The sequence below is a fragment of the Artemia franciscana genome, chromosome 4 (genome assembly GCF_032884065.1).
Source record: "Artemia franciscana chromosome 4, ASM3288406v1, whole genome shotgun sequence".
NCBI classification, from domain to species: Eukaryota; Metazoa; Arthropoda; class Branchiopoda; order Anostraca; family Artemiidae; genus Artemia; species Artemia franciscana.
The window spans coordinates 34,576,063-34,600,237 of record NC_088866.1 but is presented as its reverse complement, the minus strand read 5'-3'; the positions used below and the strand labels follow the sequence as shown (position 1 = coordinate 34,600,237).

At 34.5% G+C, this 24,175-nt stretch overlaps 1 protein-coding gene across 2 annotated transcripts; it reads left to right on the top strand.

Moving 5' to 3' along the window:
- Positions 1 to 205: 205 nt before the first annotated feature.
- On the top strand, positions 206 to 20,917 carry LOC136026345 (DNA-binding protein HEXBP-like). Of its 2 annotated transcripts, none has more exons than XM_065702856.1 (5): positions 206 to 337; positions 7,741 to 7,889; positions 10,121 to 10,249; positions 12,595 to 12,792; positions 20,442 to 20,917. In XM_065702856.1, exons 2-4 carry the CDS (start codon positions 7,751 to 7,753, stop codon positions 12,777 to 12,779), a joined length of 453 nt encoding a protein of 150 aa, XP_065558928.1. In that variant the 5' UTR covers positions 206 to 337; positions 7,741 to 7,750; the 3' UTR covers positions 12,780 to 12,792; positions 20,442 to 20,917. The 2 variants fall into 2 exon arrangements, with proteins under 2 accessions (XP_065558928.1, XP_065558927.1); XM_065702855.1 differs by lacking the exon at positions 206 to 337 and adding an exon at positions 4,870 to 4,949.
- Positions 20,918 to 24,175: the final 3,258 nt, after the last annotated feature.

Sequence of the window (24,175 nt, the reverse complement as noted above, 5' to 3'; positions counted from 1 at the left end):
GCGCTGTCCTGTACTTTTTGTCGTAACAAACTTAGCAGCAGAAAGGACGGGCAAAATGTCACATCCATTTTTCGTTTGACCTAGTAAATTTAGTCCAACAAGACCGAATTCCTACCACCAAGTCTCCCTTACTAGCGGCTTTAAACTGGCGCTTCATTCAGCACCACAAAACCAATTTTTGTTTTATTGTGTTTTTCTCGAAATTTGAAAAAGTACGGATAAGCATTAGTTCCCAGAGAGCTATCTATAAATTTTAGTCGATTTGTTTCAAAACTGCATTTCATATTCATCAAAATCTTTCCTGCATTTTGGGTTGAAAAGTTTTTATTTCTGGAAGGTAAAGTTGTTTGTCATCCTAAGTTGTTGCTTCCAGCTTATAACAGAAAATTTAGTATAGCCAACTGGCTTGAAGTAGGCCTATCAGGGTGTGTTCAAAGTTAATAGCTATAAATTCTTGGTCATTTACCTTCGTATTGAGTTAAGCTTGCCTATGTCTACTTCTAAGCTATATTTTAAAAATATATCAATCGATTTTGGTTCAAATGTATTAATTACTGCTGTTTTAAATATGTCCCAGTCCACCTCTTCCCCCCTCCAGTTTCCCAAAAAGGCTTAGACTAGGCCTATGCTTTATTCAAAACTTGGCTGTTTTTTTTTCATATAGGCCTTTGTATACATGGAAATTTTATTATTTCTATTTTCTTTGTTTGTTGGTTATTTCTTTTACATGGAAAACTCTAGTTTAGCTAGGCCTACTTTTTGCTAGCCTATCTTTGAAAGGGGTTTTGTTAAGAACATGACACTTTCAGGGATTGGTGTATGGACTATGGGAAGGTATTTTACAGTAACTACCTCCACACCTTCTAGAGGACCCTGACCTTTGAACATCTTTGGGTAAAATTCTAGTTAATTGACTTCTTGCTATCTTGGAAAGGGTTTAGGTTAGGAAAATGAAACTTTCAGGGACAGGTCAAAGTATGCCCTGCAAAAGTATTTTAAAGTACCCACCTCCATTCCTTCTCCCTCTAGAGAGCCCTGAAATTTCCCTACATGACAGGTCTATTACCTATTGAAATTTTGACAAAACAACATTTTACCTTAATTTTCAGTTACCAGTTGCCTTTTCTCTGCCTTTAGTTTTGAAAATACAATTCCTGTTATTTGAGTAGAAATAAATTTTTTTTCAAAATTTAGGAAATGTATTTGCATATCTTTAAAACCTTATTAAATAGAATACAGCAAAGTTATGAAGCTGAAAACAATTTTATTGTAGGCTATTTCAATTGAACAGAAGATCTATTTTGCAAGGTTTCACTTTTATAACACAAATTTTAAAGATCATCAAAGGTCACGGCCCTCTAGAAGGAGAAGAAGTAGAGGTAGTTGCTTCAAAATACCTTCCCAGGACATAATTTAGTCTATAGATTCATCCCTGAAAAGTTTCATCTTTCTAACCTAAACCCTTTCTGAGATAGCAAGAAGTCAATTAACTAGAATTTCACCACATCTTTGTGTTATGAAAGTGAAACCTTGCAAAATATATCTTCTGCTTAAATAATGCACAACAAAACTGTTTTCAGCTTAACAACTTTGCTCAGTCCAAATTTATGAGGTTTCTAACATCTTAATACATTTCTTAAATTTAGGGGAAAAAAAACTATGATGTGGCTTAAAATTCTAGGCCTACAAGAATTACATTTTCAGAACTAAAATAAAAAAAAAGAATTGATAACTAAAAATTAAAGTAGGATATAATATTGTTTTGTCAAAATTTCAACAAGTTTTTCAACAGCCTTTAGACCTGACCAGTAGGCCAATTTCCAAGACTTAAAAATCTGAAAAGGGTTAACTTGGTAATACCTACCCAGAGTATGTCTTTGGCTCTGGATCCATGACTGAAAGTTCTGTTCTCCTAACCTAGCCACTTTCTGTGATAGCAAAAAGTAGCTAAACTAGAATTTTACCTGAATCTACCTCAGAAGTGATAGCATATAGACAGAGCTTCAAAAAGGCTTTGAGCAATGTATCTGCTTTCTTCCTTGCTAAATTAGATGAATAGGCTGTGGAGGCCTATATATTTACCAAATTCTGGGCCTAATCATATTCTTAGAAGGCATTGCTAAACTACTATGTCTACTTTTTTTCTAGTGTTCAGAAGATTGCATGCATAACAGACCTATTACCTATCTCAGTACTTGTCTATTATATAAAACACTCAAGAAGTGAAGTTTGGTGAATGCTAATGAAATAGAACAAAATTATGAAGACACCACAAAGAATTATGGAAGGGGGGCTGTCCAGAGTGTGTAACCTATAATAGCCTAACCAAAATACCAACTAAATATTAAATTAAAAAGAGGTATAATATGATTTCTCAACAAGCCAAAGGTTATTGTCTGGTATAGACAACATGATAAATTTTGGATTTTTCCCAGTTCTTGATTATGTTTTATATTTTAGGCTATATAGGGTATAATTGCCCTATATCAGGTAAGATTATAAAAAATTATGTTATTTTGAGTTTTTAATCTCTTTTCCAGTGGTTTTAGGTTTTAAAAATGCAATTCTTGTTATTTCTTTGGAATTTTAAGCAATGTCAAGGGCATTTTTAGCTAAATTCAATGATTAGGTTTAGTAATATTCAAAACCTTTTTAATTATGTTATAATTTTCTTCAAAATTGTAAATTTGAAATTTAAAAATTTGTAAGAAAGCAAGTTGCCAGTCCATTGACTTATATAAAAGTTTACTATATGTTCTTGGATTATGTAAAACTGCATTGAATTAAGTAGTTTGTATAGTTGTAATACTGTTTGTTTAGTATAGATATACTTTTATTAATTTTGATGCATTAGCAACTCTACTGATAATGATGACCAAATGTGTCATTGAAATATATAGAGCCTTATTTCACTGTCTAATAAAAGGACCTGTTTGTATTTGGAACTCTTATTTATTTATCATAGAAAAGGCAGTGTGGTCATGGGAAAAAATACCAACATTGTGTATATGGGGATGACAGACCAACTTTAGAATCAGCAACATTTCATTTGCTATTAAATGGACAAGATGATAAATTTAGCATCTATAATTTCTGCATTATTTCATTTTTAATCAGAAACATATTCAATTACAGTACTACCAAATTCAAGAACAGTTAGTTAACTTTTTAAGTCAATAGACCAGTAATTTCCTTTGATCTAGAATTTTGAAGGAAATTGTACTACCTTTATTCAAAACAGAATTATGAAATTCAAAAACAGTTAGGGAACTTTTCAAGCCAATGAACTTTTAACTTGTTTTGACCCTAAAGGGATTTTTTGTTTTGTTTTGTATAAATATAGTTTTTTTTATATATTGGTAACTCTACAGATGATGATGACTGCCTGAGGCATTAAGATGAATAAAATCTGAGACCACACAGGCTAATCATGACAAAATCAAAAAGAAAATAAGAATGAGGGCAATTAACAGCCAGTGAAAAAAATGAAAATTATGCAAATATTTTGGTCAAGACCTCTGCTTGACCATCCTCAGTGCAAAATAAACTGATAAAATATAGAAAAATTGAAACAAAACACAAAACTAAAATATGATGACCCTTTCTTAGTAATGGTGAAAGGGTAACTGAATAAAAACCACAAATCTGAATGACATTTCACAATTTCATCTTACATACAACACTCTTAAAGGCTAATTGCTTTCCAGGTAGATTATTATCAGATATTTTGTTCAATTGTGCAACACAAATTTGTGGATTTATGTGAAAACAATCAGAATTAATAATTTTGCCATAAATGGGACTTAGAGAAGTTTCTCCCATGGCTCTATTGAGAGCTACCTTTTTGTGTATGTGCTTTTTTTTTATCTCAAAGGCTTCCCCGAAAACTTGCATGAGACCTTTAATAGGGGCAATAATAGAGGTGCTGTCAAGAAGAAAGTGAAAGAAAAAGAAGTGTATAAATGTTGAGCTAAGGTGGAATCAAAAATCTCAGGCCTTTGGTGTAGCCTCATGGCCTTGTCTATTGAAGATTTGAAGATATATGTTCTTATAACCTCTCCCCTAGTTCCTGTTGGGTTCTTCCAATAAAAATGGCCACAAAAACAGGGAATTCTATAAACACCACTACCCAGAATGAGGCTGGTTTTATCTTTGCCACTGTTGAAAAAGCTCTGTATTTTATTTGAATGTTTAAAGATAACATTAAGTTTTGGTTTTTTAAGGATTCTTTTCAGTTTTGTCTCTCAGTTTTGGAACATAGGGTAGAACAGTGAAAAATTTCTTCACATCCATCAATGGGATGATATCTGTTAGGATTTGTGAAGTTGATGACTTCTTTTCTGCCCTTTTTTGTTGTTTCTTTGTAATGGTTTTAAGCAATTTTATGAGGTATCCATTGCAAAAAAAATATCCTTGATATTTGATAACTTGGTCAACCAAAGAAATAACTACTCCTCTTTTTATGCAGGGAGAGGAGTTGGAGGAAAAATGTAAATACCTATCATTATGAACAGGCTTCCTATAAATAGAAAATTCAATTCTAGGAGACATATTGAAAATTAATACATCTAGAAAAGGAAGTTTATGGTTATCTTCTAGTTCTAAAGTGAACTGAAGGTTAGAGTCCAAAGTGTTTAGACCTTGGATTAATAGCTCAGAATATTTTCTGTTACAACTTTTGTATGGCTAGGGCTTGTTTATCAGAAAGGTTTGAAAAATTATAATCTGAAAAATTTCAGAATTCCAGATGTTTTCTACCTAGATTCTGTCCTGGTCTGGCAATTGAGAACCTATGTTCTATACTGGAAGAAACCCATGTTTTGTCTAAGGGACCTAAATTCTGCCCACCTCAAACACAAGTGAATTTCTCAGAGATAGTTGCCAATGTGGAGGCAGGTATATTTGGTTCAGGTGGTGCTGTGGAAAATCCAGATTTACTTTGAGGAGAGGTGGTTAAGAATATTCTTAATTTCACTCTGTATTCTTCAAGGTCAAAAAATCAGGAAACACAAATTCTCAAGAATTTAAGAAAAGACCCACATATTGTTATCACCAGGGCTGATAAAGGGAATAAAATTGTTATCCTTGATAAAACTTCATACAATCAAAAAATTAGATATTTTTTCTGACACCCTTACTTACAAGCCTTTAGATTCAGACTCCACCAATAAGTTAACCCATATAGTACAAAAGCAACTAGGAATTTCGCAAACTGAAAGGCTTATTACTCCACAGATGTATAAAATATTTTACCCTAAAGGTTCTTCTGCTCATAAATTTTATGGTCTCCAAAAAATCCACAAAGATGGAGTTCCTCTGCACCCAATTGTGGCTTCTCATAGCTCTCTGACTGCCAGATTGGAAAAATGCTTCTCAACCCTCTTTTGTCTCCTTATGCAAATGCATACTTTGTATATTAAAAATTCAGTTCACCTTGTTGAAAAATTAAAAGACCTTGATGTAAAAAAAAAGATACAATTTTGGCCAGTTTTGATGCAATATCTATGCATACATCTTGTGATATAAGAAAATGTGAACTGACTCTTCAAAGAAAATTAGAAGAAAATATTGACCAAATGGACTACAAAAACACTGGATATAGAAACTATTATGCGTCTTGTCTGTCTTTGCAATAGTTCCTCCTCATATTTCCAATATAATAAGCAGTTTTTCACCCAACTCATGGGTGAAAATTTTCCCATGAAACACTGATTTGGGGTTGGTTTGTGGATGATATTATTTCTGTGCAGGATCAAGTAGAGGAGTCACTTATCACGTTCTTGACTCATCTAAAAGATTAATAAAATAGTCTGCACCATTTCATCTTATTTGATAGCACCTCCATTATTGTCCCCATTAACTGAGAAAGGGTCATCATATTTTAGTTTTGTCTTTTGTTTCAAGTTTTTTTTTTTTTTTTTTTTTTTTTTTTGAATTTCATCAGTTTATTCTGCACTGAAGGCGGTGGAGCAGAGGTCTTGACAAAAAAATTTGCATAATTTTCAATTATCACTGGCTATTAATTGTCCTTGTTCTTCTTTTCTCTTCAATTTTGTGTTTTGGCATTAAAATATTTTGAGCATTTGTTATATATTTTTATTTCACTGTCCAATAAAGGACCTGCCCCTATTAGGAATTCTTATTTATTTTGTCATAGAAAATGCAGTGTGGTCACAAAAAAAAAAAACACCAAAATCATGGGGTATCTTGCCCTAATGACCCCTTCAGTGGTTTCTGTTTAGTTAATCACCTCTTCTGACAAAACACAAAAAGAATAGCATATGTTGATTCCCCAACCTGATCTCAAAATATAATGGTTATTACCAGTGGTATACTTAGGATTTCCATTTGGGAGTGTGGCACCAGCTAAAAGCTGCCAGATGTCCAAAAACTTACCTTGGTGAAAAGAGGGGTAGTCATGGGGGGGGTAGTTGCCCTCCATCACTTTTGACTCTTAAAAGGGAGCTAGAACTCTCAAATTTTGGCCAAATGAACATCCTCTGCAGTTTGTACAGCCATCTCTTCCATAAAAACCTTGAATGCCTCTGGAACACATTTTACAACCCCTGCTCCCAGGCTCTGGGGTTTTATTTCAACCCCAAAAGCCTTGTTGCAATCTCTGGATTATTGATAATAAAGGTAAAAATAAGTTTTATTTGAACAATGCCATAAAATGACAACATTTGATTTGGAAATTTGGTGCTTTGCATTGATATTTCAGTTTCATATTTAATAAATTTTTTCTCACAGGGAAATTGTGTGGTTGGAATGAATGTAGACTTGCAGCTAAATTAAATTTAGTCACTTCCTTTTTCTAAGGACAATTTTCTTAGAAAGCAAAGCTAATTATGCCAAGACAGCCAAAAGGAGAACTGAAAGTACAGAATCAAAATAAAAACTCAACCCTCTTCCTTTCTCCAAAAAAGAAAAATACTAAAAATGCACATGACTAAAATCATTTGTTTTGGGATCTGCAAAAGTCTTGCTATGTCATGTTAAAGCTTCAAAATTAAGCTACAGCAAATTTTATCACTTCAACATATTGTATTCTTCCTTATCCCCCTAGATGCTCAATTTGTCTTATTTCTTTTCCTGTTGTCCAGGCTGTGAATGCTGATCCCACATCTGTGCCTACCCATGAAAAAATCTTGTGTTGCATATGTTTCTTCTGGTCTATTCTACAGTGGTCTATGGTTGTGATGTAACAAAACTTGTAATGTTTTAGAGGGGCTGGAACAGCCCCAAAATAGGGTGCAATCCTGCTAAAATTCAGTGGAGCTGAATATTCCCATGAAACCAAATTCAACAAGTCTGAGAACCTCAGACCAGAGGTTTTAGCCATTTTCAAAAATATTGATTTCTTGTATTTTTACTGAAACTTTCTTTTTTACTGATGGTGATTGCATCAAAATACTGTCTGTAGAGTATAAATGGAGGGCTTGTTCGTGTATAAACTTAATTGTATTCTTCTCTGTATATGTAGTGGTCCAAATAGGCCTGAAATGTTGTCAATAAAAACTTGTGAGATAGTTAAGTAGTAAAAACCTATTACATTATGAGTGAAACTTGTGTGACCACTGAAAGTGCTCACCTGTCCAAGAGCATTTCAACTATATCACCAGAAGAGAGGAAGAGCCTCCTGTGTTAATAATATTTTCATATTTGTTTTTAAATGATCACCTGTGTTTATCTATGTTTATGACATTTTTCTGTGTGCATTTTACATTTATTCCATTTCAGGACTGGCATTATGAGTGTTTGTTACAGATGCAACCAAACTGGTCACTTTGCACGTGAATGTCCAGACAGTGGTGATTCAGGCAGGAGCTATGGAAGAGGTGGTGGTGGGAGAAGCTTTGGAAGAGGTGGTGGTGGAGGCAGAGGCTCAGGTACCTAATTGTTTAATCCTACTCAAGAGGATAGCTAGGCTGCTATTTCAGGATTGTACCTTATTTTATTTCATGGGAGTGGGGATGAGGCTGTTTGTTTAGTTAAGATGTGTGTAAGTGTGTAGACCTTGGCTTATTGTTTTATGTTTTGGGCAATGTAACTGGTTGGACGTGTTCAATAAAGTTGAGTCTGGCCAGAAGCATAGCAGATAGACCCTAACGCTGCACCAATGAAAGATATACAAGAATGGAGAAAATTTTAAGCAGTGAGGCACTGGCAAAATTGTGATTTTTGAAATGTTTTTGCCATGATTTTTTATTTCAGTGTGCTAAGTAACTTTGTAAAAGTCTATCAATATTGATTTCTAACCAGAAAATGGGAATAAGAGCTTACAGGCAAAGGAGGCAGTGGCATATTTAAAAGAATGGGGACTTGGTCCCTCAGAAATTTCAAAAGATTTTCTTAAAGAGCTCTTCTGGCAGATTTCTTATGCTGACTTCTTGCAGCATAGTTAGACAATAAAAGTATTCCCTTTTACAGATCTTATTTTTGCTTTTATACATCTATTAAGATTATTCACCTTTAAGATACATCTCACGTCATGAGCCATGGTTTGTCATTCTCTTGGTCATTACATCCCTGTGCTCTAGTTTCCACTATGTTTTATCTATTTTTATTTTTTTTATCTTGGGATTGAGGATTATCAGTTTCTGTCTTTCATGTGACTCAGTGTGTTGCAAAATGGGAAAATGTTTATTGCTCACTCCTCAACTTGGGCAAAAAAAAAGATGCAAAAGCAGTAAATTTGGTAAGCGAGTAACTTGAATAACTTTTTTAATGTCAGAACAGATTCTTCTTTCTTAGACTGAATTGGCCTAATCAGAAACAGATTTAAATTGGGCTGATTTGACGAAACTGCGAAAATACGAAGTTAACGAAATTTGCATTTTACCATATCCATTTTAGAAAATTCACTCGGATTTCAGAAAGAAGAGAGGAATAAGATTAAAATCTAGTGCAGAATTCAATTGAATCCTCACTTTTTCTTTCACATTTGCAGAATGATTTTTTATCGTAATTCAGCTTCAACTATATTCATTGACTAGATGTATCACTACAAGACTTTCTGTGCAGGATTTATAAATTGTACTACTGAACTTTTGGATTCGAAATCGGGATTTGAAATTTATCTGTTGTTTTGGTATTGAAATCGGATTGGAATTTTGGACACTTGAGATTTTGTTTTAAAAACTTTTTTTTTGATTCAGTATAATATTGGACTTTAGGTCCAAATTTTACCAAATCTCAAGAAGTTCGAAGTGAACACAAACTCGTCTTGGTTTTGACAGGCTCGTCTATTTATTTGGATTTGAACATTACTTCACTTGGGGTGTCTTGAACAGATTTGAAATTCCTTTCTAATAAGAAAATCAGTTATGTCGTTTTCTCTAAAAATTAACTATTTGCTGCTGGAAAATAGCAGGATAGGGTCAAATGTATCCAGGTCCATGATATTTAGTGGGTCTAGCCCTCAAAGAATTGCTCATTCTTTCTCTCTGATTTTTTAATGAAATATTTATTAAGTTTTCATATCTGCTTAGTTAGGGTATTGGGAAATCTCCATTATAGATTCATCCAAGGGTTTTATAAGAAATTCTTACAAGCTGACTAAAGCATTTGGAGGCTGTCTGCAGGCACTTTCTCATCCCTATCCCCCAATTGAGCCTTAATTTGTTTTTAGGTTCGATTTTTTGGTTTTCAGGCTAGTTTGCCGTAGCAAACTGCTGTAGTTAGCTGTAGTATTGTATGTTTCTAATGTAAATATATTTTCATTTTGAATAGGGGTTTAGTACCTTCCCCTGCTACCTCCTATAAAACAACTTTTGGGTCATCATTTTTATGAATAAATACAAACCGGAATAATATTGTAAAAGAATTTTACTTATATAAGTATCCATTAGTAATCATTCTGAACTTTTACGATTCTGTTCTTTGTTTTTTTGTTTTTTTTTTATCTGCAAAAAAAAGATTGACACGTTCCTAGACTGAACCAAAGGATCACTTGAAAGTTTTCTTCTTCTTTTTTTCAGGGCTCAGAAAAATGTAAAACTGAACTTATAGGAAATTTACCTGAATAGCTTTACAGAACAAATATAGAAGAAACTAAGTATAGACCTTGTAGTTAAATACATTTTTACTTTAATTACTGTTTGTTTTATTATATTGATAGATTCCAAATGTTACAAGTGCAATCGCTTTGGTCACATGGCAAGGAATTGTGAATCTTCTGATGATATGTGCTACAGATGTAGTCAACCTGGTCATATTGCTCGGGATTGTGACAGACCTGTTGATCAAGGTAATGTAAATTCTTAATTCAAAGAAAGAGACTTATCAATTGCGTATCTTTTTGGGACAACGATGGAACAATGCCCCCAAAAAATTACCAATTCTAATTCTAGCCAGTTTTATTGTATATAATTTTTTCAGCAAATCAAGATCGGTATTACAGATATTTCTGATTTAACAGTTGAGTGTTAAATAATTTGCTGTTTATGCATTTCTGGCTCAAACCAAATGAAAAACATATTCAAAGGTTAATCATGTGTCAGGAAGCTAAAGCTTGTTTTCATCAGTGGTATTGCTAGGAAGGCTCATAAAAACGGCTGTGACTCTCGAAATTTATATTTTTACGGTTTTATATTTTCTTCATAAAACCCTGCCCCTCCCCCCCAAAAAAAGGGATAATATTAAAATGCAAAAGTTACAGCTGAAATCGTTTGAATAAGTCTAATAAATAATAAACAACGAAAGAATCCTTACAAGTGCAATCTCTTTGGTAATAATGTAGGGTAAAGGATACTGCATTAGACCCTTCAAGTCCAAACTGGCGGTGCTTATCTCCGTTTCAAGGCCCTTCAGCCAGGAAGTGCAATGGGGAGGGAGGCTGCATCTTGTGCTTTTGCACACCCTTCCTACTTACCTTTCCCAGATATTTCCAGATACCCATTTAGGGCTAGGTCGACTATGGCTGAGCTTACAAAATCACACCACTGACCTCTCACCAAATCCAATAACAGGCCACTTCAGAAATTGACCTCCCCCCGCGCCGCCCTTCAGACAATATGCTAATAAATAAAATGAACCGACTAAAACCAACCATTATCAAGTGATGGCATGACTGTCATTTTACTAATTTTGAATTGACCCTTTTATCAACAAGGCGAGTAACTAAGTAGTACTATTGTCAGCAAATCCTTATATACAAGTTTGATTATTCTGTTTAAGAGAGTTTAAGCTTTATCTGAAAGAAAAGGTTGCAAGGTTTTTTGAAAAAACTGAATTACATGCTGGAATAATTTTAAGAATTGGGAAGATTCGCGCAATTCCGATCCTTTGAAAAGCTACGATTTTGTTTCTAGGTTCTGATTCATTGTCCAATCTTCTTTTTTTTTGTAAATATCCTCGTTCCTATGCATATATGCTTTCTTTTTATTTTAGTGACAAAAATGGGACATCTGCATAGATTCGGATATGTATTTGGGGAGGGGGATGAATTTAGATCCAAGTACAAATTTCCTTTTGTGTAGACATGGATATTGGAAGTTCAAAACAGGAATGATTATCCGTGCCCATTATTTATCTGTTGTTTGTAAAAAAAAGAAGAAAAATACATACAAGTATTTATGTATCTAGTGCGCTTTTCTTGAACTTAAGTAAACCGACTGTTTGCGCAAAAGACTGTTTTATCGTAGATTTCACAGTGTAATGGAAATTTCAGGTCGACTCTGATTTATAATTACTTGTCCCTATTTGCGAACTTTGTGTATTAACAGCTTAGCCACCGCTTAATTGTCTCTCTGAAAATCTTTGGTTGATATTTTTAACTATGTTATTTGGAGAAGCCACCAGCCTTTCAGGCCTGATAGAGCCTCAGTCAAAAGCCATGTAATACATTATTGCCAAACAAAACAAGCAGGCAAAGTACGTATGGTAGGTTATTTGCAAACTAACCAAGGAATATAGCATAAAAACGAAAACGAAAAATTGACGTTTATTTTTTATGAAGACTGGAAAAAAAAAATTCTCTGGACAGAACATTTTTTTCGTTTTTATGCCATATTCTTTTGGCTAGTTTGTAAATAACCTTCCATATATACTTTGTCTACTTATTTTGTTTAGCAATAATGTATTACATGCCCTTTGACTGAGGCTCTGTCAGGCCCAAAAGGCTGGTGGTTTCTCCAAATAATGTAGTTAAATAAGTAGGGGGAGTACATTTGGAAGGTTATTTGCAAATTAGCCAAAGAATATGGCATTAAAAAGAAAGAGAAAATTTTTTTTTTTCGATGACACGAAATTCAAGTCCCTTATCTTTATCCCCCCCCCCCTCTTCCCAGAAAACTAATAAAACTACTTGAATCTTTCCATTCAATCCTTCAAGATGAGATTCCCCCAGATGAGGCAAAGTAGTGTAGAACTTGACCGTATGCAATGTTCGCTTGCTTTCAGGCATAGAAGCTGAAAAGCGACCCCCTCTAATTATTGGGGTGGGACTGTATGTGTAAATTCTAAGATCCCCGGGAATGCGCTTTCTTTTAGGCTTCAGCTACCCTTTGCGTCACACACACGTCAGATTACTGACGAACACTTGCCAATTACATAGGGAAATAATAACAATAAATTAATTGTGAATTTTTGTAGCTACCTGTTACAATTGTAATGGTACTGGGCATCTGGCCCGTGAGTGCAATGAAGAGCGATCCTGTCATCGATGTGGCAAGCAAGGTCACCTGTCTCGTGATTGCCCTAGTGGAGATGAAAGGCGTTGTTACAATTGTCAGGAAATAGGTCATCTTTCCAAAGAGTGCACTGCTCCTAGAGACTGACCAATTTTTTGAAGTTAGTTATATTCTCTTTTTTGTTGTGATTAAAGCTACCAGTTTAAAAAGGGATTTGATACTAAGGCTCATTTTCTTTCTTTTTCATATTCTTTTTAAGTTTTCTCTTTTGCTATGGTCAGAACGTGTCTGTTTATTTATGGGTGGCATAAATAACGACGAAGACCACGCTTTCGCTCTATCATAAAAACAGCAACAACAAGTAAAATAACGGAATTTATCTAATACTCTGAAATTTGTTAAAGTATATTTTAGCTCTATATTCGAAATTCGGCTGTCCAATTTTTATATCCGTGTGTTTTTATTTTTTCTAATTTAGTTTTAAAGATCGCATTTTATTGCAAGTCTTATTTTGTTTATATATACAGTTCGTAGCATAGCTAGATTCTTTTTTTTCTTTTTTTTTTGTAAAATCATACATTTAAACAAAAATTACACACTACAACTCAGCATTGAAAACTGATGTGAAGAAAGGCACAAATGAGTTGGCGTAACGATTAGCTCATACTTTAGGGGGTAGAAGTTTATTTTGTAACCGAGTTCGACTGTTGGGAGGGGCTGGTTCGGGTAGTAGTGATCGATGGCTCTTATTAGCTAGGACGGATTATGTCGCATAATAGGTACGCTGTGCGGATAGCAGATGGACCCCACACCGGGCACGCGTACTCGAGCAACGGGCGAACATAACACATGTAGGCATGCAGAAGACTTTCAGTATCACACCCAAAACGCCTCATTTTGGTAAGTGTCTGAAGGCTTGCATTAGCCTTGTGGATTGTTAAATTAATATGTGTACTGAAACTACAGTCACTAGTGAAAGTTACTCCCGAGGTTTTCATTTCGTTCACAATCGGGAAAGGGACTAGACGCATATCTATATTCCGCTTCAGAGGGTTGAAACGAATTATCTTCGACTTGGCTACGTTGACGGTAAGATCATGACTTGAGAATTCTCTAAAATGGCGTCAAAACCCTCTTCTTCAAATCACGAGTTTTTACTTTAATACCCCAAACTGAACTTGGTTGACTTGGTTGACTTGCTCTTTATAATAAAGTATTTTTAGAACCCCTCATACGCGTAATAATCTCTGTTCGTTTTAAGTTTCAATGCTACTCCTTACTTTCAACTGAAAAAACTTTTCCATGTTTATTTTTTCATTGTTTTTTATAGTAATTTTGGAAAATCCGGCGCCCTTTTCATTGAATTTCTGTTCCCCATGACATATTTCTCCAAGGAAAGATCCTCCCACATATCCCCCTCCCCTCAACCCCACCCCCAAAACAAAAAAAAATCCCCTTAAAACGTCTGTACACTACCCAATAACCATTATTATATGTAAACACTGGTCGAAGTTTGTAACTTGCAGTCACTCCCCCAGGGACTGTGGGGGAGTACGTCATTCCCAAAGACATAGTTGTTATGGTTTTTGACTATGCGGAACAAAATGGCTATCTCAAAATCGATCCAATGATCCGTTGACTTTGGAGAAAAAATGAGCGTGGGAGGGGGCCTAGGTGCCCTCCAATTTTTTTTGGTCACTGAAAAAGGGCACTAGAACTTTTCATTTCCGTTGGAATGAGCCTTCTTGCGACATTCTAGGACCACTTGGTCGATACGATGACCCCTGGAAAAAAAAAAATAAACACGCACCCGTGATTTGTCCTCTGGTAAAAAATACGAAATTCGACATTTTTGTAGATAGGAGCTTGTTCTCTGATACGCCGAATGCGATGGTGTGATTTTCGTTAAGATTCTTACGTTTATGAGAAGGTTCGCCCACTCGTCAATAACTCTGTGCATTAAAGCTTAAATTTTGTCCCCTGAATCACAAAGGCTGTAGAATAAATAGTTGAAATTACTAAAAATCCTTTAGCGTAAAGAGTGAGGTATTAGGAGGAGGTGAACCCCTTATATGCGTAATATTTTCTGTTTTTTAAGTTTTAATGCTATTCCATACTTCCAGTTGAAAAAAACTTTTTCATATTTATTTTCTCATTTTTTTTTTTAAATAATGCTAGAAAATGCGGCGCCCCCTTTATGGAAATCTTCTTCCCCCATGAAAAATTTCCACCACATAGCCCCTTCTTCTCCCCCCTCCCAACCAGAAAATTCCCCTGAAAACGTCTCTACATTTCCCAATAACCATTAATATATGCAAACACTGGTCAAAATTTGCAACTTGCAGCCCCTCCCACGGGGACTGTGGGGGAGTAAGTCGTTCCCAAAGGCATAGTTATAAGGTTTTTAGACTATGTTGAATAAAATGGCTATCTCAGAATTTTGATCCGACTACTCTGGGGAAAAGATGAGCGTGGGAGGGGGCCTAGGTGCCCTCCGATTTTCTTGGTCACTTAAAAAGGGCACTAGAACTTTTCACTTCCGTTCGAATGAGCCCTCTCTCAAAATTCTAGGACCACTGGATCGATACGATCACCCCTGGAAAAAAAAAACAAATAAACACGAATACGTGATTTGTCTTCTGGCAAAAAATAAAAAATTCCACATTTTTGTAGATGGGATCTTGGAACTTGTACATTAGGGTTGTCTGATAAGCTTAATCTGATGGTGTGGTTTTCATTAAGATTCTATGGCTTTTAGGGGGTGTTTCACCCTATTTTCTAAAATAGGGCAGATTTTCTCAGGCTCGTAACTTTTGATGGGTAAGACAAAACTTGATGAAACTTATATATTTAAGATCAGCATTAAAATGCGATTCTTTTGATGTAACTATTGGTATCAAAATTCCGTTTTTTAGAGTTTTTGGTTACTATTGAGCCGGGTCGCTCCTTACTACAGTTCGTTACCACGAACTGTTTGATTACATAAAAAAACTAGTTTTTTTAACTGAAAGTAAGGAGCGACATTAAAACTTAAAACGAACAGAAATTACTCCGTATATGAAATGGGTTGTCCCCTCCGCAATCCCTCGCTAATTACGCTAAAGCTTTTAATTGTTTTAAAAAGCAAAATTGTGGCAAAGTCAAACTTTAGCGTAAAGAGCGAGGGATTGCGGAGGGGACAACCCATTTCATATACGGAGTAATTTCTGTTCGTTTTAAGTTTTTATGTCGCTCCTTACTTTCAGTTAAAAAAAAAACTTTTTTTTATGTAATTCTGAACGTTTTTGAATTAATGCACGTTTGATTTTGGCTCTCCACACATAAATTATTAAAATGAAATTTGCATATTAATTCCTTTTTTGGCTAAATGGCTTTCTCTTAGTTTTGATCAGACGATTTTGAGAAATAAGGGATGGGGAAGGAGGCCTAGTTGCCATGCAATTTTTCGGTTACATAAAAAGGCAATCATAAATTTTAATTTTTAACGAATTTTTTTATTAGTAAAAAATATACGCAACTTAAGAATTAACTTACGTAACAAACTTTTATATTATTAAATTTTTATTATGTATATGAGGGAATTTGTACCCTCGTCAATACCTCGCTCTTTACACTAAATCGTAAGCTGAAGTATTTTTAGTAATTTCAACTATTTACTCTACGGCCCTTCTGATTCAGGGGTCATTCTTAAAGAATTGGGACAAAATTTACGATTTAGTGTAAAGAGCGAGGTATTGACGAGGGTACAAATCCCCTCATATACATAATAAAAATTTAAGAATATAAAAGTTTGTTACGTAAGTTAATTCTTAAGTTGCGTATATTTTTTACTAATAAAAAAATTCGTTAAAAATTAAAATTTATGATTGCCTTTTTATGTAACCGAAAAATTGCATGGCAAATAGGCCTCCTTCCCCATCCCTTATTTCTCAAAATCGTCTGATCAAAACTAAGAGAAAGCCATTTAGCCAAAAAAGGAATTAATATGCCAATTTCATTTTAATAATTTATGTGTGGAGAGCCAAAATCAAACGTGCATTAATTCAAAAACGTTCAGAAATTACATAAAAAAAAAAAACAGTTTTTTTTAACTGAAAGTAAGGAGCGACATAAAAACTTAAAACGAACAGAAATTACTCCGTATATGAAATGGGTTGTCCCCTCCGCAATCCCTCGCTCTTTACGCTAAAGTTTGACTTTGCCACAATTTTGCTTTTTAAAACAATTAAAAGCTTTATCGTAATAAGCGAGGGATTGCGGAGGGGACAACCCATTTCATATACGGAGTAATTTCTGTTCGTTTTAAGTTTTAATGTCGCTCCTTACTTTCAGTTAAAAAAACTAGTTTTTTTATGTAATCAAACAGTTCGTGGTAACGAACTGTAGTAAGGAGCGACCCGGCTCAATAGTAACCAAAACTCTAAAAAACGGTATTTTGATACCAATAGTTACATCAAAAGAATCGCATTTTAATGCTGATCTTAAATATATAAGTTTCATCAAGTTTTGTCTTACCCATCAAAAGTTACGAGCCTGAGAAAATCTCACCTATTTTAGAAAACAGGGTGAAACACCCCCTAAAAGCCATAGAATCTTAATGAAAACCACACCATCAGATTAAGCTTATCAGACAACCCTATTGTACAAGTTCCAAGATCCCATCTACAAAAATGTGGAATTTTGTATTTTTTGCCAGAAGACAAATCACGTATTCGTGTTTATTTGTTTTTTTTGTTGTTTTTTTTCCAGGGGTGATCGTATCGACCCAGTGGTCCTAGAATTTTGAGAGAGGGCTCATTCGAACGGAAATGAAAAGTTCTAGTGCCCTTTTTAAGTGACCAAGAAAATCGGAGGGCACCTAGGCCCCCTCCCACGCTCATCTTTTCCCCAGAGTAGTCGGATCAAAATTCTGAGATAGCCATTTTATTCAACATAGTCTAAAAACCTTATAACTATGCCTTTGGGAACGACTTACTCCCCCACAGTCCCCGTGGGAGGGGCTGCAAGTTGCAAATTTTGACCAGTGTTTGCATATATTAATGGTTATTGGGAAATGTAGAGACGTTTTCAGGGGAATTTTCTGGTTGGGAGGGGGGGGGGGGAGAAGAAGGGGCTATGTGGTGGAAATTTTTCATGGGGGAAGAAGATTTCCATAAAGGGGGCGCCGCATTTTCTAGCATTATTTAAAAAAACAATGAGAAAATAAATATGAAAAAGTTTTTTTCAACTGGAAGTAAGGAATAGCATTAAAACTTAAAACGAACAGAAAATATTACGCATATAAGGGGTTCACCTCCTCCTAATACCTCACTCTTTACGCTAAAGGATTTTTAGTAATTTCAACTATTTATTCTACAGCCTTTGTGATTCAGGGGACAAAATTTAAGCTTTAATGCAAAGAGTTATTGACGAGTGGGCGAACCTTCTCATAAACGTAATAAAGACATACGAACATAGAAGTTTGTTACGTAAGCTAATTCGTAAGTTACGTATATCTTTTACTAATGAAAACGTTCGTAAAAACTAAAAGTTCTAGTTGCCTTTTTAAGTACCCGAAAAATTGGAGAGCAACTGGGCCTCCTTCCCCTCCTATTTTAGCAAAATCATTCGATCAAAACTGTGGGAAAGCCATTTAGCCAAATAAATAAATATGCAAATTTCGCTTTAATGATTCTGCGGAGAGCCGAAATCAAAACATGGATTAACTAAAAAACATTCAGAAATTAAATAAAAAACAAGTTTTTTTTAACTGAAAGTAAGGAGCGACATTAAAACTTAAAACGAACAGAAATTACTCCGTATATGAAAGGGGCTGCTCCTTCTTCAACGCCCTGCTCTTTACGCTAAAGTTTTTACTGTTTTAAAAAGTAGAGTTGAGAGAAAGAATCAAACTTTAGTGCAAAGAGCAAGGCGTTGAAAAAGGAGCAGCCCTTTTCATATACGGGGTAATTTCTGTTCGTTTTTAAGTTTTAATGCCGCTCTTTACTTTCAGTTAAAAAAAACTTGTTTTTTTATTTAATTAACTAGAAGGAACAGAGATTAAAAGAGGAGCATAAGCTTAAGTTAGCTACTGTGTGTTTCAGTGGCGTTATTCCAGGAAATGTGGGGTGGGGGAGTGCCAAAAAGCATATTACAATGTCTAGGGGGTGTATAATAAATAATCAGGGGCAAATGGCCTATGGAACGTTGAGATTTTTGCAATTTTCCCTCCAATATCTTATATTTCCTTTAAATTTACTTATTTTTTAAAAGTTACTTTCTACTTTTAAATGGCCCCTCCCTCCAAGATAAATTCTTACACAAGTACTTAGCCGCAACAATATTGTTGTTTACTAATATCAGAACAATTCCAAAGCGTGATCGAAATGCGTAAAAAAATATCACATCAGTAAAAGAAAGTATTTATATATATATATATATATATATATATATATATATATATATATATATATATATATATATATATATATCCGGCAAAATTGGATTAATACGCAAACTCCATTGATGGATTAAGAAAAAGGGGCTTTGTTAAGATAGCAAGGGTAAAAAAAAACTACCTTACAAAATTGCAGTCCAAATTAGACATTTGCTGAACACAAAGTTTGTAAACACCAAGTTGCAATTTAAGTACTTGAGTAACACTAATGAGAAAAAAACGAAAATAAACAAGTATTGCAAGCAATAGTGATAATCTTACTTTGCATGAATTGTTGAGTGTCCGTAACTCTCAGCCAACTATTTATATTAGAACAAAAATTAAGTGACGTTACACGGTGGGTGCAAGTGAAGATTTCTCAGTTTAATATTGTTGGGCTTCTGTCCTCGCAAGGGAGTATAGTCTGCGTTGTTTTTCCCCTTTTCTTTTTTATTTTGTGTCTGTTATCTGACATGCTCTGCTCATAGTGTTCTCATCATTCAGTTGACCAATTTCATTACAATGCAGTTGATTTAGCAATATTGCTGTATTTAAAATTCGATTATCCTTTCTCTCGGAAGGCTCAAGTAATAGCTTCATTTTGAGGGGAAAAAGATATAATGCTTTTTTTTTTTTCTTTTCTTTTTTTTTGCGAAAAGCTTAATTGCACAGTAAAGCATTTCAAGAACTGAGAAACCCTGTTTCAGTGTTTTGAAAAACCGCAGTTATTTCAATTATGATTCGTCGTCCAACCGCTAAAAAATAAAGCTTGCAACATTTTTTTTTTCTTCAATGTTTCTGTGCAAATCCAACTCGTGTTTTAGAAAACCACTAGTTTAGTAATAAAATTTGTCAGTTTTTTCGTCTATTTGCGGTGTTATAGCATAAAGAAGTCAGTTCTGTTGTTGTTGTTGTTTTTTTTTTTGCTAAATATTGTTCAAGACGGATTATAAACTAGGCCATATTACGCGTAGGATGTTTCCTGGGGGCCTAAATCTGGAGAAGCCTAATTGTCATTTTTCAAATAGTCTTTCTTTTTTTTTCAATTTACATAACATTTACTTTCATACTTCCTAGTAATTCACTTACTTAAAACGAATCTAACTTGATGCAAGAAAACAAAGGAACCGGAGTACGACATTTTTAAATAAAATTTGCTCTTAATTAAAGTAAATTCTCCTCGGCCTTGGGATAAATCCTGGAATTAGATATGAAATCAGCATAATATATCTGATAAGAGTTGACTACGCATTGGAAGACTTAATTTTTGTCAGCATATCTAAATGTGTACACAGCTCTATATCATACAATTTTGAAATGAAAAAGAAAAGACAATGCAATACGGTTTAGATAGTAATTTTTCATTTTATTAATGATTTTTTTTTTTTTTGCAGATACGATGATGGGGATTAATTTTTTAGGCCGACGATGTGTGTTGATGTAGTGGGGAGCATATTATTATCAGAAATTGGCGAGAAATGGTGTTATTGTGTAAGGCGAAGTAGGGAAGAACTACGGGCATTGGCAAGCAAAAGCATCAGATTGAGCCGGACCAAGGACGGAAATTTAAACCCTTCAGATTGCAAAGCATCGACAAGACTAACTATTAGTAGTACATTGGCGATCTCAAAATTGCTTGTGAAACAGAGTTCCTGTAGGCTAAAAAGCATCTTAGATTCCTTTTCATTATTAAATTTACGCTGTAGTTAGTTGTCAGATTCCTTTTTACTCTTCTCTCTTGAGATTGTTTTTGATATGGAAGGTGATCCGCTAAGTTTCTTCCAGTCTGCCTGAAAACTTCATTCCTTTGTTTCTTAGTGTCTTTTAATGTTGTGTTCTTCGTAATAAATTTATCCCCACAACAATCAAATATTGTAATATCTTCGTTGTGTTTTGCTAAATTTAGGATTGTGACTTTAAGTAGTAGGAAAGGTTTTATATATATATATATATATATATATATATATATATATATATATATATATATATATATATATATATATATATATATATATATATATATATGTCGTAACTGACAATATAAGAAAGGTCGTAACTGACAATATAAGAATTTTACAGTAAACAGAAATTTTAACCTTCAAAGTTGCAAGCTTATACAGCACCATTGTCAAAAAATCTCTAACCCCCACGCTTTATAAGCTACCGCTATTTACGAAGTTTAGATGGGACAAGAATATGTGTCTGTAGTCACTTAAGAACCTCAATTGGATATCTAATTTTAATCAAAATACGTTGTAAAGTGCACAAATTAGTACGCTGCTTCTTCGTCAACAACTTGCTGATCGGCGTCTTTAACGTCCGACTCTTCTAGGGCATGTCTCACCACTTTGAAATATATCAGATTTTTGTACAGGTCATGATGGATTCGAGGAATAACTAATAACTTGCAAATCCTGATACTTGACAGCAGCAAGAGGCAGACGCTTTGGATAAGCTTTCTTTAGGTGCAGTTCAGACTCAGAGGCCTTTCCACTCCCCATTCTAATCAAACGACTTAAAGTCCTGATTCAAAATCATACTTGAAATAAACCGAAGTTCAAACACGAATATACTCGATCTTGTTCCAAAGAACACGGATACGGTCAGTTGCCTTTGTCTTGTTTCGTATCAAATCCTCTCCAAGCTGGTGGAAGTCAGACTTCTCTTCCTCGTTAATACCTCGCTCTTTACGCTAAAGCTTAAATTTTGTCCTTATTCCGTAGGAATGATCCCTGAATCACAAAGGCCGTAGAATAAATAGTTGAAATTACTAAAAATACTTTAGCGCAAAGAGCGAGGTATTAGGAGGCGAACCCTATATGCGTAATAATTTCTGTTTGTTTTAAGTTTAAATGCTGCTCCTTACTTTTAGCTGAAAAAACTTTTCAGATTTATTTTTTCATTGTTTTTTAAATAATGCTAGAAACCCTGTGCCCCCATCATGGAAATTCTCTTCCTCCATGGAAAGATACCCCCACGTAATCCTCTCCCCCCCCCAACCAAAAAAATCTACCTGAAAACGTCTGTACACTTCCCAATAACCATTACCATACGTAAACACTGGTCAAAATTTGTAACTTGCAGCACCTCTCACGAGGACTGTGGGAGAGTAAGTCGTCTTCAAAGACATAGTTATCAGGTTTTTCACTATGCTGAATAAAATGGACATCTCAGAATTTCGATCCACTGACTTTGGGAAAAAAAGAGTATGGGAGGGGGCCTAGGGGCCCTCCAATTTTTGGTCACTTAAAAAGGGCACTAGAACATTTAATTTCCGTTAGAATGAACCCTCTCGTGACATTCTAGGACCATTGGGGTGATAAGGTCACCCCTGGACAAAAAAACAAATAAATATGCATCCGTGATCTGTCTTGTGGCAAAAAATACAAAATTCCACATTTTTTTAGACAGGAGCTTGAAACTTCTACAGCATGGTTTTCTGATACGTTTAACCTAATGGTTTGTCTTCGTTACGATTCCATGACTTTTAAGGGGTTTTTGTTCCTATTTTCTAAAATAAGGCAAATTTTCTCGGGCTCTTAACTTTTGATGAGTAAAAGTAAACTTGATGAAACTTTTATATCTAAAATCAGCATTAAAATGCGATTCTTTGATGTAACTATTGGCATCAAAATTCCGTTTTGTAGAATTTGGTTACTATTGAGCCAGGTTGCTCCTTATTTACAGTTCGTTACCTCAAACTGTTTGAAAATACAAAATTTCACACTTTTGCAGATGGGAGCATGAATAGGGTTCTCGTATTCAGTGAATCTGATAATGCGATTCAGGCACGTTTACTCAGGCGCATAACTTTTGATGGATAACACTTAAGCTTAATAAATCTCAAGCAGAATAAGCATTTGACAGATAGCACTAAGCTTACATATTTGGAATCAGCATAACAAGCCAACTCTTTTGATATATGTATTGAAATCAAAATTCTGTTTTTTAAATTTCTTTTACTATTGAGCTGTGTCGTCCTTACTTTCGGTTTGTTACCAAAAACTGTTTGAAACAGATGAAACTTGTGATAGGTGGTGTATGTGCAATGAATAACCACATCAGTAATTCGGTCAGAAGTTGTGTCCAAAAATGTTCTTTGTTTTTTTTTTTTTTTTTTATAGGATAGTAATTATTTTCGTCAAAATTGTTTCGGGTTCATAGTAAACAAAAATAAAAAAAAGGAAAAATAAGGTAGGCCTATAAGAATTTTCTGAAAACATACAATTTTATTGCGTTTAATTTAACCAATAAGGACAAATTTTTAAATATTTACTTAGATATAGTTCTATTTATCAAACAATTCGCGGTAGCGAACTGTAGTAAGGAGCGACCCGGCTCAATAGTAATCGAAACTCTTAAAAAATGGGATTTTCATACCAATTATTACATCAAAAGAATCGCATTTTAATGCTGATTTTAAATATATAAGTTTCATCAAGATTAATTTTACCCATCAAAAGTTACGAGCCTGAGGAAATATGCCTCATTTTAGAAAATAGTGGGAAATACTCCCTAAAAGTCATACAATCTTAACAAAAATCACACCATCAGATTCAAAGTATCAGAGAACCTTATTGTAGAAGTTTCAAGCTCCTACGTACAAAAATGTGGAATTCCGTATTTTTTGCTAGAAGACAAATCACGGATGCGTGTTTATTTGTTTGTTTGTTGTTGTTTTTTTCAGGGGTGATCGTATCGACTCATTGGTCCTAGAATGTCACGAAAGAGCTCATTCTAACAGAAATTAAGAGTTCTAGTGCCCTTTTTAAGTGACCAAAAAATTGGAGGGCACTTAGGCCCCCTCCCACGCTTTTTTTCCCCAAAGTCCCCGGATCAAAATTCTGAGATAGCCATTTTATTCAACATAGAGAGAAAGAGAGAGAGATCGGTATATTTAAAAACTATTATAGCATAGCTAAATTCAGTTTTTTCACAAAAATCATACATTTAAACAAAAATCACACACTACAACTCAGCATTAAAAACTGATGTGAAAAAAGGCACAAATGAGTTTGCGTATCGATTGGTTCGTAGGGGGTACAAGTTTATTTCGTAAACGAGTTCGGCTATTGGGAGGGGCTGGTTCGGGTAGTAGTGATCGGTGGCTCTTATTGGCTAGGATGAA

What these genes read in the sequence shown, in the direction of transcription:
- LOC136026345 (XM_065702855.1), top strand. Translation starts at nt 4,885, where the DNA reads ATGTGGAGGCAGGTATATTTGGTTCAGGTGGTGCTGTGGAAAATCCAG. An exon ending in TGGTGGAGGCAGAGGCTCAG is followed by an intron (nt 7,890 to 10,120) that starts GTACCTAATTGT and finishes TTATATTGATAG; the next exon opens with ATTCCAAATGTTACAAGTGC. An exon ending in TGACAGACCTGTTGATCAAG is followed by an intron (nt 10,250 to 12,594) that starts GTAATGTAAATT and finishes GAATTTTTGTAG; the next exon opens with CTACCTGTTACAATTGTAAT.